We start from the raw sequence: 15,028 nt of genomic DNA, 5'->3' as shown, positions 1-15,028 counted from the left end.
TGAGTGACTGCAGTTTCATTCTGCTTTTATATATCACCAAAGTCAGGCATCATTATCATTATATGTATTTTCCCTTAACATCTGTTCATTTATTTGTTCGTTTGTTTTGAGGGGGATACCCTAATCAAGAGCCGCCGGTGAATCGAAGAAGTCATCTGGACCAGGGGAGAAAGAACGCCACTCCAGCAGAATAAAGAAGCAAAGAACACAAAGAAACCTTGATGTGACAGCATTTACACAAGGCCGTGTAAGTGTTTTTCTTCTTATTATTTTATTACCCCCATCATCACTAGTTCGAGGTTTCATACACTCGAACTCAAATTACTCCATTTTTATTACCCACCAAATATCCCTCAACCTGTGCTCCCCCTTTCTTTCTGTATCCCTGTCCCTTCTTCAGCACAGCTGGCTCAATTAGTGGCTCAGTCAAACGGAGACACAAATTGAGCCAGCTGTGCTGAAGTAGAGATATCCTGCAAACCTGGCCTGTTTGCGGCCCTCGAGGACTGGAGTTGTGCAGGCCTGCCTTACAGCTACAACAAACAGATAAGAGACGTTCTTCTTGGACTATTGTATATCTAGATGTATATATGTTTGGGGGTGGTAACTAGCTTTGCTACCCACCCGGTTAGGGATGGAGTAAAGGTGTAGATATTCTCCGAAGTGGAGCAGGCTTTTATTTTGTTTATTGTGAATGTTTTTGCCATGTTAAAGGAACAGGCGCAGTAAAGCCTCATTTTAGTTTCACCTTAAAACGGTCTCCATTGCGTACCTCTGCACACATCTCTTACAAATGTGCATCAATACAATCCACACAATAAGTCATTAGCTAAGTTGCAGGTCGATCAGTTCCCCGGTGATCAAATCAACAAAGCTTCGGCTCAGGGGTTCACTAAATGGCTGTCAGTACAGAAGAAGCGGACCAAAGATGCAAAGTTCTGTTGGGAAATCATGTGACGAGCCAGTCACTAGATACAATTGGTGCACTGCTAGAGAGAGGGTAGGGCTCAAAAAGGAGTGTGCCAGAGCCTGTTTCAGAAGAGGAAGGGGATGTGACTTTGGAAATGGTTGCTATAGAAACAGAAACAGCTTGTTACATTATAATACATTAAAAATGTAGTTCTGAGTTGTTTGAGAAAATACTTTTAGCATTTTTTTTATTGTACAGAACTGATTTTAAAATAAATAATACATTTAAAAAAAAAAAATCTCATAGTATATTGCTTAGGCTGCAGCTTTAAAGTTACTTTGCATGTATGTGTGTGGTATTGTCAGCATATCGAATAGCCCATAAGCTGTGTGCGAGTGTGTGCGCGCGCGAGTGTGGTAATGAAGGGTTCAAATACAACAGAACAGAGGCATCAAAAATTGGCACACATCGCCAAGAGATCCACAGGAAAGGTAAACTAATCTGGTTGATCCATAGACCAAACCACAGACAGGGTAAAATCACTAACATTTCCACGGATAATAATCACTAATTGATCATTTCCTTTGGAAGTGCACACATCAACGTATAAGTTCCCACGGCAGAGACCAGCAAAGTCGCTGAACTTGCCCGAGATCTACAGCACAGGTTCATCTTGGCAACTCAAGCCCTGAGGTGGGGATATGTTCAACACCCACAATTGAGCTGGTTCCCTTGGCTATTGAAGCCCCCGCTGGGCCAGGGAAGTAACCAAAATGCCCTCGGCACTCGGGGCCCTGCTCGGACAGGGAAATAGCCAAATACGTTCAATCAAGCAGGTTCCGCAATGTGGAGAATAGGGTGACGTATCCACGGCTTAGTGCGAAGTGTTCCTAGAGCAAATATATACACTTAGAGCCAAATCCCGTATTCCGCCTGCACAGCAAAGAGCGTCAGGGAGGAGGCAGCGCGTCCAGAGGCGACGCGATTTACCGCCGGCAGAATCACGGCTTTCCAGAGCAGCGCAGAGGCTGGAGCAAGTCAGGAAACAACTGGAACAGTGGTAATAGGGGTAAATAATAACAGCATACAGGTACTTCGTTTTAGTGGTAATAGGGGTAAATAATAACAGCACACAGGTACTTCGTGTTAGTGGTAATAGGGGTAAATAATAACAGCACACAGGTACTTCGTGTTAGTGGTGATGACCGCATGCTAAGTGATAACGCACATAGGGTTGCCAGGTGTCCGGTTTTGAACCGGAAAGACTGGTAATTTGCCCCTTTGTCTGGTAACAAATGAGAGGTAATACCGGACATGTATGTGTCTGGTATTCTCCCTCTCACAGCGTGAGTGCAAAGAGCGGCCGGGTGCAGAGTCCCCGCTCCTACCTCGGATTCAGAAGCAAAAGTGGCAGCGCGAGTCTCCTGCAGGCAGCAGCGTCTTGTATCCAGGGCTATGGGTGAGGAGGAAGGAGGAGGGGGGTGGTGGTGTGAGAGGAGGATGAAAGGGGTGAGGATGAGAGGGGTGAGGATGAGAGGGGTGAGGATGAGGATGAGAGGGGTGAGGATGAGGATGAGAGGGGTGAGGATGAGGATGAGAGGGGTGAGGATGAGGATATGAGGGGTGAGGATGAGGATGAGAGGGGTGAGGATGAGGATGAGGGGTGAGGATGAGAGGGGTGAGGATGAGGATGAGAGGGTTGAGGGTGAGGATGAGAGGGGTGAGGGTGAGGATTGAGGGGTGAGGATGAGGATGAGAGGGGTGAGGATGAGGATGAGAGGGGAGAGGGTGAGGATGAGAGGGGTGAGGATGAGGATGAGGGGGGTGAGGATGGGGGTGAGGATGGGGGTGAGGAGGAGGATGAGGGGGGTGAGAGAGTGGATGAAGGGGGGTTTGCAACAATCTTGGAAGAAGTGGGAGAGAAGCATTAAGATCAGTATAGCTCGCCATTTATAACTGTAGATATGTTATTTATAAACTGATCTGACCGTTATGTCATTTTTCTAAATTTCACTTCATGTATGCACCAATTTGCACCATTTCATATTCTATTTTGTAAGAAATGCTGGGAGGGCGCTCAATCCCCAAAACCCCTCCCCAGAATTTTTTACGAAATAGAATATGAAATGGTGCAAATTGGTGCATACTGTACGTGGAGTTAAATTTAGAAAAAATTACGTGGTGTCTGAGAATTTATAGATAACATACCGCTACCCCCCCCCCCCCCCCTGACTTTGAGCGCGCCGCATTTTTCACCATTGTGTCCAGTATTTTTGGACAAGCCACCTGGCAAGGTATGCAAATGAGGTTTGGTTTAACAGCAAAACGCACTGATCAACTCACCGGGTAAATATAAAAATAAACATTTATTGGAATTGTTAAAAAACAAAAAAACATACTAAGACAAAAACAGGGGAACTCTCCTCCCACGCGTATCACGCTATACAGCGCTTTCTCAAGGAGTCGCCTGGCAACCCTAAACGCACAGTTAGATACTGTATATAGTGCTCACAGTATATAATTAGATGTATAGTGATCACAGTATATAATTACTGTCCGCTATATACAGATATGCCTGACCCTGCCCAGACGACAGACATGTACAAACCGGAATCGGGCTGGGACTAAACAAGTCACCAGATCATCCTTTTTAGGTGTAATCTGCACAACCCTTAGAAATAGCTGGGTAAGGCAGGGAGCTATTTAAAGGCAGTACATTTATACACTAAAATATACCACATATCAACATTATGCTTACATTTTACTAATCCAAGAGTGTTTCTCTGAGGGAGGACAAAAGCTTTTAAATGATCCATCAGCTAAGGATGGCTCATGTGGTACTGTCACAGAGTCACTGCTAAGGGACCTAGAGATTATACATAGGTTGACTAAATTAATAGAAAGCAACCGAGGCCCAGCTCCTCATCTAATCCACCCGGGACTCGGGTCCCGAGGTTATAAATCCACGTTGCCTCTCTTTACAACAATGTTGTAACACGATTGACCATGCACCAAGATCAAGTAGAGGGGTTAATGGGCATGAAGCAGAACGCCGATAGCCTTGTCCATGTTCCAGGAAATATTTAGCCGCGGGTTTTTACTTAAACTCCCATCCTAGTGTGGAGGTTTGGAGAGCCAGTATAACAGCGGATCTACTGTATGTTGGGCGATGCGTTCGAGTTTCCTTTTAGTCTTAGCAATATACAGGAGATCGCACGGGCATCTGATCAGGTAGATTACATAATTGGACTCACAGGTCAGTCTGTAGCGGATCTCGCCCAGAATGGGGATGGTTAAAGGACATGCCCACTACACGTGCTTACAGTTGACGCAGCCAGAGCACTTAAAGGCACTTTTGCGGACAGTAAGCCAGTCAGAAGGTTCAAGGTCAGTTCGGTAGATTCAAGGTTAGTTTTACCAACCAATCACAGAGGTGTTCAGGCTTCGGTGTGACACTGGCGCCTTTAGTGGGTTCAGAATTGACAATATGCCAGTGTCTGGCTCTGATTCTATTAACCTCACAGCAGGCACTAGAATATGTGCCGTTACAGAGATTTGGTCTGAATCCGTAGCTTTGGGATGCGATTTCAGAAGCTCTGTCCTAAGTACAGAGAGAGCTCTGGAGATGGCTTCAGTTTGTGGATACCCTCTCTCAAGGAATCTGTACCCCATGGACAATAGCGCAGGTTCCAGATCAGCAGGATTTGGGTGGATTCTGGCTACCTGTATGAGTAGTGAATATGGCAGCCCCCCTATTCTGGGCGGGCAGGGTGGAAGCTGGTTGAATATCGAAGGTATAGTATAAAAAAAAAAGTGTGTATATATAAATTCAGTTTAGTGATTTTTACATCCAAGAAATTAATGTCTGTACTGCGTGGCATCGTGTACTGCGTGGCATCGTGTACTGCGTGGCATCGTGTAGCGTAGTGTGGTAGGTAGTTTTATTGAGGTAATTAATTAATGCATTAAAGCAAGGGTGTGCAAACTGGGGGCACAGGATTTTCTTGGAGGGGGGGAGGGGCAGGCGCAGAGGCCCCACGCTCTTCCCCAAGGCAGTTAAATTAAATGCCGGGGGATCCCGTGAGGCCTCTGCAACTAAATTTACCGAGGTTCATCCGGCTTCAGATGACGCGTTGACATGGCAACGCGGTGTCACCCGTGACCCCGCGTTGATGCCAGTTGCCGTGGCAACACGTCACATGACCCCGCTGACGCCGACAGGCAGGTAAGGGGGTGGTGGTGGCGCGAGCACGAGGGGAGTGAATGCCGGGGGGTGCAGCATCAGAAGTTTGCGCACCCCTGCATTAAAGCATGCTTCTGTACCATCCTATAACAGCAACACATCGTCAATATATCCCAACGTAAAACTGAATGAGGTCAGAATAAAGTGGATTACCCAGGATATGCGTCTCCTCATACTGCCCATATAAATGTCGGCATATGAGGGACATGTCTCACCTGTGGAATGTTTTTTTTGGGGGGTGTATATAAACAGGGCTTATCCTCAGTTGTTGCATGCCTAGTCACTTGAGAAAGACCTATCTAAGTCGAAACATTGTGTGGCACAAATAAATTAGCTTTAAATATACAATCCGTAGAGCATTGGATCCCTTTTTCCCTGGCGTATGAGGGAGCCAAATCAGACCCCATTGCTGTACCCCTTGTATCTAGATACGGTGTGTCTAAAATAGTTTGCGTGTAGAATCAGTTCAGCAACTACTTTTGCATGAGAAAACAGATGGAAAAGTAACTTAGATCAACCCGTTATTTTTGGTTTTAACTTAAACAGCAGAACCCACCAGTTAAAAGTGTATACTTCACCTTCTTGTGAACTGTATCGTATGCCACATATCTCATGTTTTGTAAATATATACAGGACAAAGCAAGATCAACTTCATGTCATCTTTCTCTGTTAAATCGCTCTTGGAATACAGTCGAGTACCATCTCTGTACAACGATGGTCATTTCTTCTTGCAATACATCCACCCCATTGCCATTTAATTAAATTTAATTTAAAAATTAATCAAAAATGCTTAATTTCACTATAAAATTGCAAGCCAAATTTGAAAATGAGTGCACTTTTTTTTTTTTAATCTCCGCTCCACCAGATGAAGTAATACAGCACCACGGAGGTAGGATCAAAGTAAGTGTGTTAGAGTCCATACAACCCAACATTCAGCCCTGATGAAGGTCCCTTGAGGGGAAACATTGGATTGTGTGGCCTGCGTGGTGCTGTATTCCTTCGTGCATACCGGAGACATGTGTCCTGGATATGTGCCTGGGTGATGCATTTGTTTACTACTACATTCATTTGATATATTTGACCACGCAAATTTATGCCAGTAATATTTGTTCAGGAGTGACTGCTCTGCAAGTTGACCTATACACACACACACAGGGATATATAGATATAGAGTCAGGACACCCACACACCATCAGAGGCAGTGTGAGTGTGATCTGTAACACACACACAGTCACAAATTAAGATGCACTGATAGCAGGCATGGTCACAGAGCGCTCCCACCCCCGCACCTCGCTTAGCTTAGTCAGCACGTAACTCAGGCACCAGGAAGGAATGTGTAGGGGCCTGGGAATGAATGAATGAATGAAATATATATATATATATATATATATATATATTATATATATATATATATATATATATACACATACATATACACACACTCTTTCTTCACTTGCTTTCAGTAACCCTTTGACACCTCTAGCCATAAAACACATCCACACCGGGGGAAGGACCAGCACAGATAACACTGTTTTTAAGTATACCTTTTGCTTGCTTCATTCATTGTAACATCGCCGGAAGAAGAGATCAGTGTATCTCGAAAGCTCGCACAAATAAAAGCATTTCGTTAGCCACAGAACGGTATCATCTATCATCTATTTATTTTTTGATTATATATATATATATATATATATATATATATATATATATATATATATATATATATATATATATATATATATATATATATATATATATATATATATATATATATATATATATATATTTCCCCAAGGGATCCCAAAAGACGACGACCTGGAATACCATTGGGGAGGCCTTCACCCAGCAGGGGATCTCAAGATGATAATTTTTATAGAATTTATGAAAATCAGCCATTTTTATTGTTTATAGTGATAGATTAAATAAAAAAACAAGTTTTAGATTTTTCTTCTCTGGAGTGCTGTCGACATTTTGAAACCCAAACACCCACCCACGTCAATCAAGCGTTTCCTCTACCATTAGCTTTCTTAGAGCCAAAGATAAAGGCGGCGGGGGGCTTTACGCTGCGAAGTCTCAGCTCATCATGTTTACAAAAAAAAATATTAAAAAGAAAGAAAAGAAAATACTAAAAAACACACCCAGATTTAACTACTTAAACACGTCACTAGTTGAGTATTTTGGTTTTTGAACTAACTGCATCTATAGGTCCTAAACATAACTTTTTTGTTTTGCGTTCTACAAGACCCAATAATAAAGACTCAAGCACATAGCAGCGGAGGGATAACGAGAAATGGACTTTGACTACCTGATTAATAAATGACTTTTACGAATCTTATTTCTATTCACTCAGAGATTAGGAATTGTTAGAGAATGCACCAAATACACATTGTGGCAGAACACCTGCCAGGTTAGTAATCCACCAAACCAGTAAAAAGACTCTGTTGGTTTGAAAGATAAAGTAAGCGTTAACAAAAAAAAAAAAAAATCAAGTACATTCTTAATAATTGCTGAGCAGAAAGAAAATAAAAAAAAAAAAAAAAAAAAAATCACACACACACACACACACACACACACACACACACACAATAAGTTATGGTGGGTAAAAAAAAGTGACACAAACCCTCCACAGTACAAGCATACAGCAAATAAAAATACCTCAGACAGGTCTGCTTCCCCCCCCCCATTATCTCTTAGGCTAAGGCCACACAGCCTTCACCTGCGCAGAGGCAGGCAAAGGCTGTGACATCACCTGCGTGAAGCGGGTGCGTTTAGTGTCCATGTTGGACGCGTCGTGGGGGGCGTGCCTAGGGGCGTCGGGGAGCTGGTTCGCCCACACTGGGCGCACCGCTCACATGACCTGCCTGTTGTGGCAATAAATCCGTTTCAACGGATTTCTTGCGCAACGCGTGCCCCTGCTTTCGTCCGTACGGTCTATGGGCGCAATCAATGCCTTTAGGCAATGTGATCGCGCCCCGCGGGGTCTGCAGTACTATGGACTGGCCTTGGCATACAGTGCTTCCACTGCCGCAAGGTATCCTGGGTAATGACATGCAAATGAGACCACATTGTCACCTTTTTACAGCAAATCCATTTTAATATGGACCCCCATAAATGTATGCCTGCCGCATTGCACAGCTTTTCAGCACAGCCTGGATTAAAGAAGTGCAGAGCCGGTAAAACTTACTTACAGACAGCTATGTCTACCTTCTGAGTCTCGTCAGTGTGAGAATGGTTATACTGGCTTTGCAATTTGAAGCTATAAAAAATATATTTTTTTATATAATAATATAAACAATTATACTACAAGACCCTGCATTTAAATGTGAGCTTCACCTTTATTTAATCCCTGTAATGTGGAAGGAGATGCAACATATTGCATTGCAACTCTGGCACTAAATAGATATACATACAGTACTGTAGATAGCTATAAAGTCATTTGGGAGATAACACCTGAAGCAGCAGCAGAACTTCACTCTGAGAAGAGGAGACTTGCTGAGCTTCAGTTAGCAGCCATAAGACATTTCTAATGCAGGGCTGAAGTGTCTGCGTTTTATTTACTGGTAAATAAATTACAATGTATTTCTTAAGCTTAAGGTGTTCAGAAAACCTATGGTTTATATTACCATGTCATCCATTACATGGAATGTAACCTATGAGATTACACACAAAATCTTACTCTATCTTCAAATAAACCTCATGTTTTGTGCAGTTGATTTAATTTTTCTTTTGCATATTATAGGATGGTAAAAAACACAAATGGGGGGCTATTTATTTGATAACGGTTTAATAAATCAATGTGTATATGCTTTCTAACCATAACAAAAAGGAAGATGGTGCTGAATATTTGTATTTGATTTTTTTTTGTTGCATATTTCTCAACTAGTTTTTTGGATGGTGGTAAAATATACATAAAGCATGTTATAAATTAGCAAGATGTGGACGTTCTGCAGTCACCTTGTTTGTTGCATTGACAGCCCGGGAGGTCTCCGCACGTCACACATCTTAAAGGGTCCGATACAGCGGTTTCCACAGGTGAAGTTGACATGGGGGAAAATGAGTGGTAAAATCAAGCAGATATAACCATGCCCGATCCAGCTCTGCAAGAACTTCAAAATCTTCCCAAAGAGTCACAGCACATCCAGAACAGCAGTCTCCGGATGTTCTACAGAGGAATGTGCCAGCACTGGGAAACACACTGCGGGTTTGTATCAAACACCAGAGTACGCACTTCACACCATCAGATCCCAAGGTGTGTGGAGTACCTGGGCTTCTCTGTGATGAAGTTCCAATGCAAGGTGGGTGGGAAAAGGGCAGGCCTGCACCTGCAGAGTGTATGGTAAGCAGGGAACACCCAAGGTGCGACAGGTTTAAAAATAATAATAATCATCCTCCCAGCAATGAGCAATAATGAACCTCCATAGTTCCCTTTCTTAACGTTTCAGCAGGTTCCTTATTAAGGTTTAAATTTAATGGGGGACAAATTCATCTTCGGTATACAAAATCTTTGTCCTAACTGTAGCACCTTTCCCCCCATCCTATGCGCGATTGGGTGTATTCTTGTGCGTACCTGTGAGGTAGAACTGGAGGCCGGAGGTCTCCGCGGTGGTATAGGGAGTACAGCAGGACAGGCTATACAATGGTTCCTCGTCAGTGGCAGCGCCTCCAGCCCAAGAGGATCCAGCGACCAGGATGGACCTCAGGGGCACTTCTTGTAGTTGGTATATTTCAAATCGGCTCACAAGAGCGAGTATAACTGGGGTTTATTGCGTGCACAGCAAGATAGTACAGGATACAGTCACTGAATATAGTACACGGCTTTAGGCCTTGCTCCCTTCTGGATAAACCTTACCCCCTAGTAGGACAAGGCCTCAGCCCACTACTCCTTGGTAGAGCCTCTCTGCTGCGTCCTCATGGCATGGAGGGCAGCCCAGAACTCCCCCCTTAAACCACTACTCACATATAGGAGGGAGAAAGACCCTCCTTCCTGGGGAGTGGCATGTAAGCCGGCCTACCTACAGTCATAGACCCCCATTACAATAACAGGCTACTCCTGGACTTTATTGATCACACACACACAAATCAATAACAGACCCATCTTGAATTATTCCCAACACTGCCGACTCTTCACTGGGACTTACAGTATTAGAGGGGGCAGACAATCAGTAGTCCAAGGGGACCTGGTTACATAACACTTAATCAATAAATCCAATACTAAACGTTTGACCCTCGTTTCAAATTGGGACTAAGTGAAGAAAATGTGAAGCAAGGACATAGCCCTATTATTATTATTATTATTATTAGTTATATTCATTTAGGATCAATTCCATTGTTCAACAAATACAACAGTCACCTTATTGCAGTTCTAGCTTATCTTGTTCAGCAGTAATGTTACAGATGTGGAGTTTGCAACACCGCTGTCCAGAAAACCTTCAATCTGCCATATTCACTGAACTATGCTAGTTGTTTAACACGTGTTAACAATGTTGTTAGCTACAATGATATTAGAACGGGCTAACACCAGCCTGGTTACAGAGTGAGATGGTGTATGCCCCCTATATTTGGATTATTTTACTATTCAAACTTCTCCTATGCATTAATATGAAGGGCTTGCAGTCAGTAAAAACACATTGGTCTTGCTTAATTTAACCATGTAGCAAGGACATTTGATTTAATCCTGGATGGTTTTACACAGTCTCCCAGGTGCCATTTCGCTGCATTATATATGGACTATTATTTATGATGAACTGATTTACTGTACAGAGCAAAGCTGCCCAATAAGCAGTCTCATCTAAGCAGCAATTCAAACAAAGGTTTATTGGCCTATTTTATTTTACATGGGATTGAAGCAGGGGTCGCCGGAGTTTAACTGCATGGATTCCAGCTCCGGGGACCCAGTTTCCAGAGATACTTACCCCTGTATAGGGTGTGGGGTAGCAGCTCCAGCTGGGGAGTGTAGTGTGTCCTCCAAATGGCAGCTTAAAATGTCCCGCGTCCTGTGGACCAGTAGGAGGCAGTGATATCGTCCGGTGCGGTTTCCTATTGGCACACGTGACGAGAGCTTTAAAAAAAACAGCCCTGAGATACTGGCAGCACCAGTTGGAGATATCTGGAGAAGCAGGGGGTCCCCGGAGCTGCAAAATAATGGGGTTCAGCCCCGGAGACCTAATGCTTCAATGCCATGTCAAAAAATAATTAAAAAAATACCTTGTTTGGATAGCTGCTTTCAGGGCCCACTATTCTGGTCCAGTCAAACTGGTTTTGAGCAGTCTGGGCAACAACCTAATTTCATACTTCTATAAACCATTAACACAGGCACTCAACTGTTCTCAATGTCAGGACTTCTGCATACAATCCTTGAACACAATTACCAGGAATCACATGGATTAAGAATGAACTGCTGGGGAAGGAATGTGTTGTATCCAAGTTACAGACATTGACATTTTCATGCATTGCGTATGATGTTAGCTGCAGATACCGATGAAGCAAACATCCTTGCAAACAGTGGCGCGATACTGCATGTGAAATGGTGCAGAAGCCCCATCCCCACATGGCTGAATCCAAACAATGGCGGCTTCCCAGCTGGCTACATCTAGATGCTATTTGTGTACGGTATAGAGCAAATAATGCAGCACAGAGATCACGTACAATGCTGAAGCAGATTGCGGGAGACATGGGGAGAAGGGACACCTTGCCCTGTGGAATTTACAGTCTGAAGCCAGCAATACGCTGGGAAACCATCTTCCCCTTGCTTCAGAAGATGTCAGCCCCATTATTTTGCATGGAGCCAAAAATCTTCCCAAATCAAAGTGGGTAGTGCTTCATATCACCTTGAATATGTGGGGTCTGAGTGGGAATTAGGAACACATCACAGGACAGCTGGAATAAAGAAACGTATGCAAAATTAGATGCATCAAAGCATACAGTAGCCAATAAAGATGTGGAATTAATTGGCCCCAGAATGGGGTTATCATTATTGTTCTTCCAGGCTATTAAAATGCCAAGATTTGTCACCACCGAATATCCAGAAGAAATTTTTTAATACGCCACGTTTATTCTTTATATGGGTGTAACATGGTTCCTGTCTGTGGGTTACTTTGTCTTTGTTTTGTTTCTAGTGTATTAACCACTGCGGTACATCCCTTGTTTTAGGTAGTCATCTCGAGACAATAGTAATTAGTACAATACAAAGCATGTATATTTATATGTGAAGATCACACTACACTGATGCGGGTCCATATTGTAGATTCATGCTTTTATTGTTTTTTTTATTCATTAGAATATAAAATCACACTTAAAAAGAACTGCAGAACTCTGCAGTTAGGTTCCAAGAAAAGGCTCAGATGCCACAAATCTGAAACACACACTACTTTCAGATCAAGTATTTTTATCAATTCTTTACCTCTCCAAAAGAAATCTCGCTATCAAACATACTTTGAATGATTAGGCGAGCATGCGGCCATACAGAAAGGTTTCAATTTACAAAAATATTCTATTGACCCTCTGGAGAATACGTTTGAGGGAATGGGAGAGAAACGTGGAATTAAATTGAGATGAGGATAATTGAGCAGACACGTGGGAGGGGATGGCCAAATGTTTGATTTGCGTGCTATAGAAAGAAAAATTGTATGCAGATGATTCAAACCACTGCAACTACTCTTGATTAGTCCTGTAAGAGATGTGTTCAGAGGTACGCAATGGAGACCGTTTAAAGTGAAACTAAAATTAGGCTTTATTGCGCCTGTCCCTTTAACACAGCAAAACATATGAAAATAAGCCAAACAAAAAAAACCTACTCCGTTTTGGAGAATAACTACACATGTAGTTCAGTCCTCTCTAACTGGGTGGTTAGCCAAGCTATTTACCAGCCCCAAATATATATATGTAACCATGTATTATTTGTCTTAACTCTGTGCCTAGGACATACTTGAAAACGAGAGGTAACTCTCAATGTATTACTTCCTGGTAAAATATTTAATAAATAAATATATATATACACATACACACACACACACATATATATATACATAACAGTACCATAAGAAGGTCTTATCTGTTTCTTGTAGCTGTAGGGGGAAGCGTCTCTGCTCTCCTGGGTCAGCACCTTTGTGTGCTAAGGCAATGTCTGTCCAGGTATAGTCTGCTCCCCTTTGTCTTGCTGTCAGCCTGCAGCCTCTTTGCAGCTCAAGACATCTGTCCTCTGGTCAGTCCAGTGTCCACTAAGGAAATTCTCTGGTCTGTCTTTCCTAGGTCAGCTCCAATTGTGAGCTCAGGAATTCTCCTTCCTGTCTCAGAACAGGCTATTTCTGAGAGAGCTCTAATCAGCCAGGTAGAGTTGGTTAATTGCTGGTATGCCATTAACCTGCACACTGCTGGATTAGAGGCAAGTTTCTTTAACAGGAATAAGTCCCTGTTACAAGTCCCAACATCTCACTGGTGCTGGAAGAACTGTGGTCAAGTAAGAACCTATTATCATGTCTGCTGGTCATTCCCAGTGACCTCTCGCTTCTGGGGAAATATATTTCAAATGCTATCTGATATATTTGGCCTTCCCATTTCTTCTGACCCTGCTGTTACCAATCTAGGTCTCCTGATACAAGAGTCAACTAATCGTGAAATACATGGACTACCCAGATACTGTTCTCTGCAGAATGTGCTTTGGTACCCAAGATAAAGACCATGATATTTCATCCATTATTCTCAAAATATTTAAAAGGGGGGGGGGGGATGTGACAAAAAAGGCAACAGGATAGTTAAAATGCTAAGCCTGGTCTTGCGGTCCCTTTCACCAGTGTCACTGCCCTTGACCCGAGGGTTATCGTAAGGCAGTGAGATTGCCTGTAGATGCATTTTCCCAAATCAAACTTTATTGTATATGAAAGTAGTGGTGCAGTGATATACACTGTATGTTGTGCTTTAACACATATGGGAGCTGTAGTACCCCTTACTGCACATCTTTGGCCAGGTCAGGGACCCCTTTCTCCCTAAAAGCCATGCCCCCTATTGGACAATTGATTTCCCTGGGCTGGGGGCACTCAAGAAAGGGCACATAGGCCCCAATTTCCAGTCAGCTTTCCAAGACTTGGGAGGGTCAGGAGGAAACGGTAGAGTCCAGGGAAGGTTCTGATCAAAGGACTTCTGCTGAGTTTTCCCACGGACCAGAAGAAGAGCCATCTTATCCGCCTTCGGGGAACTCCTAGCCGGATCATCTTGTCTGGCAATGGCACTTCTCAGATTGGTCGACCCGTATCTCCCGCTCGACCTGACGTCACGACCGGCAACCGCAACCCACTCTTCTGATTGGTCCGTTTGTTCTTCCCACCACGCTGTAATTGTTTGAACGCCTTTTCTCCATAGGTTTGAAGCAGAGGGGGTAAAACTACAAATGGCGCCAGCTCCTGAGTTCCAGGCAGTTGGATGTTGCTTGTGGGTAAGTCTTGGTGAGTGGACACTATCTGAAAATACGACCCAGCAGTGATCAGAGGATTTCATAGCCGTGAAGGAGGCCTGATTTGCGGGTGACGACCTGGGCAAGTGAGCTTGTGTTGCGCCCAGCACCTAGCGAGTTAGGAGACCCCAGTTAAACCTGCAGGTGCTGAATCTGGCTATTTTAAGTGTTTTACACTGTATTTTGTGTGTCAACTGCATTTGTTGCTTGTAATGTTCCCCGTTTACTTTTGCCAGAAGAAACTCCTGTTTATTTAACCCCTTGTGCAAGTCGTCTGGTCTTCCGTGACAGGGGACACGTCAAAGCGTTTAGAAACCATGGCCATCTTGGGCTCCCACTTCATCCCGATTTGCTTTTCCCACCAACCCAAGGATAATCTCGACCCTTGACCTCTCGCTTTGTCCTATTGCTTCTTTATTCTGTTCCTGCA

The 15,028-nt window shown here is 43.4% G+C and overlaps 1 protein-coding gene across 2 annotated transcripts in view; it reads right to left on the bottom strand.

Annotated features, from left to right (window-relative positions):
- The window catches only part of FGD4 (FYVE, RhoGEF and PH domain containing 4), a 154,850-nt gene that overhangs the window by 128,323 nt on the left and 11,499 nt on the right, over positions 1-15,028 (bottom strand). The window contains exon 1 of one of the 2 annotated variants that reach the window (XM_075602708.1): positions 9,108-9,404. The exons of the other annotated variant lie outside the window; for it this stretch is intronic. Coding sequence (XP_075458823.1) covers positions 9,108-9,198 — 91 coding nt within the window. The 5' untranslated portion in view covers positions 9,199-9,404. Of the gene's footprint in view, positions 1-9,107; positions 9,405-15,028 lie in introns of those variants that run through there. 2 annotated transcript variants of the gene reach the window in all.

This window comes from Ascaphus truei, chromosome 5, assembly GCF_040206685.1.
Source record: "Ascaphus truei isolate aAscTru1 chromosome 5, aAscTru1.hap1, whole genome shotgun sequence".
In the NCBI taxonomy this organism is placed as follows: domain Eukaryota; kingdom Metazoa; phylum Chordata; class Amphibia; order Anura; family Ascaphidae; genus Ascaphus; species Ascaphus truei.
Note: the sequence above shows the minus strand (reverse complement) of the source record. Positions and strands in the feature narration are given on the sequence as shown.